General features: G+C 47.6%; 1 protein-coding gene across 1 annotated transcript; it reads left to right on the top strand.

The window, feature by feature from the left end:
• The first annotated feature begins 467 nt into the window (after window positions 1–467).
• Window positions 468–1,178, top strand: Gm46683 (predicted gene, 46683). Its single transcript, XM_017318672.1, has one exon. It carries the CDS (start codon window positions 468–470, stop codon window positions 1,176–1,178), a length of 711 nt encoding a protein of 236 aa, XP_017174161.1.
• Window positions 1,179–3,088: the final 1,910 nt, after the last annotated feature.

Here is a 3,088-nt window from a genome sequence, read left to right as displayed (position 1 = left end):
GCTCAAGACACTAAAGTGGAGGGAGGAGAGGCAATTTACAGCTCTTCTGGACTTCCAAACAGATTTGCAACTATCCTATGGGGGCAGGGCTCTAGACTCAGCAGAGCACCTAGTCTCTGCGAACAGAACAGCCAGTCACTGAGGAGAGACTCTTGTTCCCCTGTTGGGGGATTCCTGATTCTATTGGACACCAGCCACCCCTTCCCCCACTCTCTAGTACTTCCTTCACAGGGGCCTTAGGGAATCCCAGAGACAGCACCACACAACCAGGTGCCAGGGCAGGTTTCAAGCTTCATCCTCAGGTTCCTGGCACCAGCAGTTAGGGACCAGCAAAAAGCATGGAAGCAATCACTGGGAAGAGTTCATCATTTACCCCCATAGTCAACTGTCTCTCCCCTTTCACACTGCAGCCTTGGAGCCCCCCAGGACCCAGGAAGCAGAAGGGCAACAAAGCTGCATAACAGGACATGGAAAGTTCAAAGCTGACCAAGAAAAGAGCTGGTCGGAAGAGGCAGAGGAGCAGATCTCCAGCCCTGCTCAAAAGGAACATCGTGGGCTGCAGAATTTCTCATAAGTGGAAAGAAGGAGATGAGTCTATCACACAGTGGAATGGAACTGTGCTGGATCAGGTGCCAGTAAACCCTTCCCTGTACCTGGTTAAATATGATGGGATTGACTCTGTGCATGCTCTGGAACTTTACAAAGATAAGAGGGTATTGTCCCTAAAAGTTATCGCCAAGAGGGTGGTATCTTCCGGAGTCACTGATTCCAGCTTTGTTGATGCCATAGTGGGCAAAGAAGTTAATCATCTATTTGAGGGTGAGCATGGCTCTAAGGAAGAGTGGAGGGGGATGGTCCGGAGCCAAGTGCCTATCTTGGATAACAGCTTTTATATTACTTATGAGAGATATCCCATATTATACACGTACCAGGTTCTGGATGACTTTAAAGAGGGTGACCTACAAATCATGGAGGGAATCAGTGACCCCCCTTCTTTAGACATCGACCTGGAGCTTGTGGATGGCCTGATAGGAAAACACGTGGAAAACACAAATGATGACGGTTCCAAGAGGGATGGCCTGATCATTTTCCAGATTGAAAAAAAACCTAGAGTGTACCTCATCAAGTATGAAGATGATGTCCATATACATGTCACTCACTTGGAGAAAGAGTTCTAATTATTTATCACGGCATTGTCACAACTGTAGAAATAAAGTTAATTTCTTTGGAAATAAAGTTGAAGTTGTAATTTCCAGATGGGCTCAGGTTGCTGTTCTTAAGTGTGTCCTGGGCTCAATGCAGGCATACCAGTTGTCTTGAAGAATGCGGGCTTCTGTGGGTATGGCATGCTGTCTGAAGCACTCTGCTGGGTGTGTTTGGTGAGTGGAAAATGGACGGATGGAGCAGCTGTCAATTCAGCCTGTGAGAAAAGTGAGCTAGTATCATAAGCAGTCATCTAAAAATGGACTGGGACTTATCTGGTCTGGTCTTGGTGGGGGAGAGGAGAAGGAACTGGAGATGAGTGGTGGAGGAGGGGGCAGAAGGATATGACTGCCCAAAGAGAGGTGGATTGAAGCCAAAGAGAGAGGGGTGGCAGAGAGAGGCTCCCTGGAAGAGGAACAGAGTGAAGAAAGAAACATAGATTGGGAAGAGGTGTGGAAGCAGGGTGAGGCATGGTGGCACCTTCTGCCTTTCAGGAAAACTAAGGAATTCAGGAAGAAGGATACACACAGCAGTGTAAAGAGGTATACAGCAAGGGTGGGCAGGGTGAGACAATCAGAGAGGACCCTGAGGAGAGGCTCAAGGACCTGGGAGTCCAGAAGAACCGATGCATACCTAGTGATGGAGACATTAAAGGGGTAACCCTGGGAGAAGCAATTCCAAGAAGAAAGGCTGTCAATGGGTGGTGAGAGATAAAGGTAGCATGGTGGGTAGGTGTGTGGGGTGGAGGAGCACGAAGGCCCAGGGAAAAAATGGCCTTATGAGGGCATGCAGGTGCACTGAAGGGACACTAAAGGCCATTTCAACAGGGACTACTTGGACAGATTCAACCACAAATCACCATTGCATATATCTCAGGCCTTTCTTTTTTCAGAGTCTGTGATAGCCAGCAGCCTGAAAAAGCTAGTAAGAGTTCCTAGCTTGCTCTGGGCAAAGGACAAGTATTTTTTCTGGGAAATGGTCCCTTACTGGATCCAGGAATAGCAGTCTTGTCACTGTCCTTTTGCTGCTGGAATTGCCCTTGCCTTCCTGGGGGGGGGGTCTGCTGATTGTGCCTCAAGTCTCCATGATATAGAGAGAACTTGCCTGTTCATGTTCTGTCACAGCTGCCTGAAGCCACAGGTGGCTCCATTCATTGCCCAGGCAAAGGGAAGCTGACCTTTCTGATTAGATGCCCTACAAAACCTATAGCTCCTGACACCTTCTAGGTACCATTTATTCAAACAAGATTTCCCTTTCTTCTAAAACTGTGAGCTAACCCTGAAGGAAATGTGTGTACCTCTCTGAAATGGAAACTTATGGGTTCTTTGGACAGTCAGTTGTGTTGCATGGTGTTTGTCTAAGGCAAACAAATGAAAGAACATTTTACTGAAGCTGACATAGGTGAAAGGATGTTCTCCTAAACAAGCACGTGAAAGGATGATGTGTGATGAGGGGCTCTTCACTAATGAAATATGTGTGTTGGTCTGCCTTACATTTTGTAGTTAGACTTTGTTTGTTGGGACCCTATGGGGAGAAACTCACTGGAGAACTTCTGGTGGTGTCAATTGGCTTCTTACCACCTCTGAGGACTCCAACTGATGGTCACAGTTATGTCAGCTGAGGGAGACTCATGCTGAGACAAGAAACATGCTGTGGCAAGGCCCATAGACATGTGATGTTTGGAGGAATTATAAGAAGGGCTAGATGGACAGGGAAGGTGGCTGAGCTTGGCTTACTTACATAGCTAAACACTTCTTGATCTTGTGACTTTGCTGATGGTATTTTCTTGAGAGAGGCACAGTGGGGAACTTTCCTTGGGTTTCTCTTGGTCCTGGTCCCTCTTGCTGACTCAAGCCAAGGCTGAGGCCTGGCTCTCTCTGCTAGT

Source organism: Mus musculus, chromosome X (assembly GCF_000001635.26).
Source record: "Mus musculus strain C57BL/6J chromosome X, GRCm38.p6 C57BL/6J".
Lineage (NCBI taxonomy): Eukaryota > Metazoa > Chordata > Mammalia > Rodentia > Muridae > Mus > Mus musculus.
The sequence above is the reverse complement of the archived record's forward strand: the minus strand, read 5'-3'. Positions and strand labels throughout refer to the sequence as shown.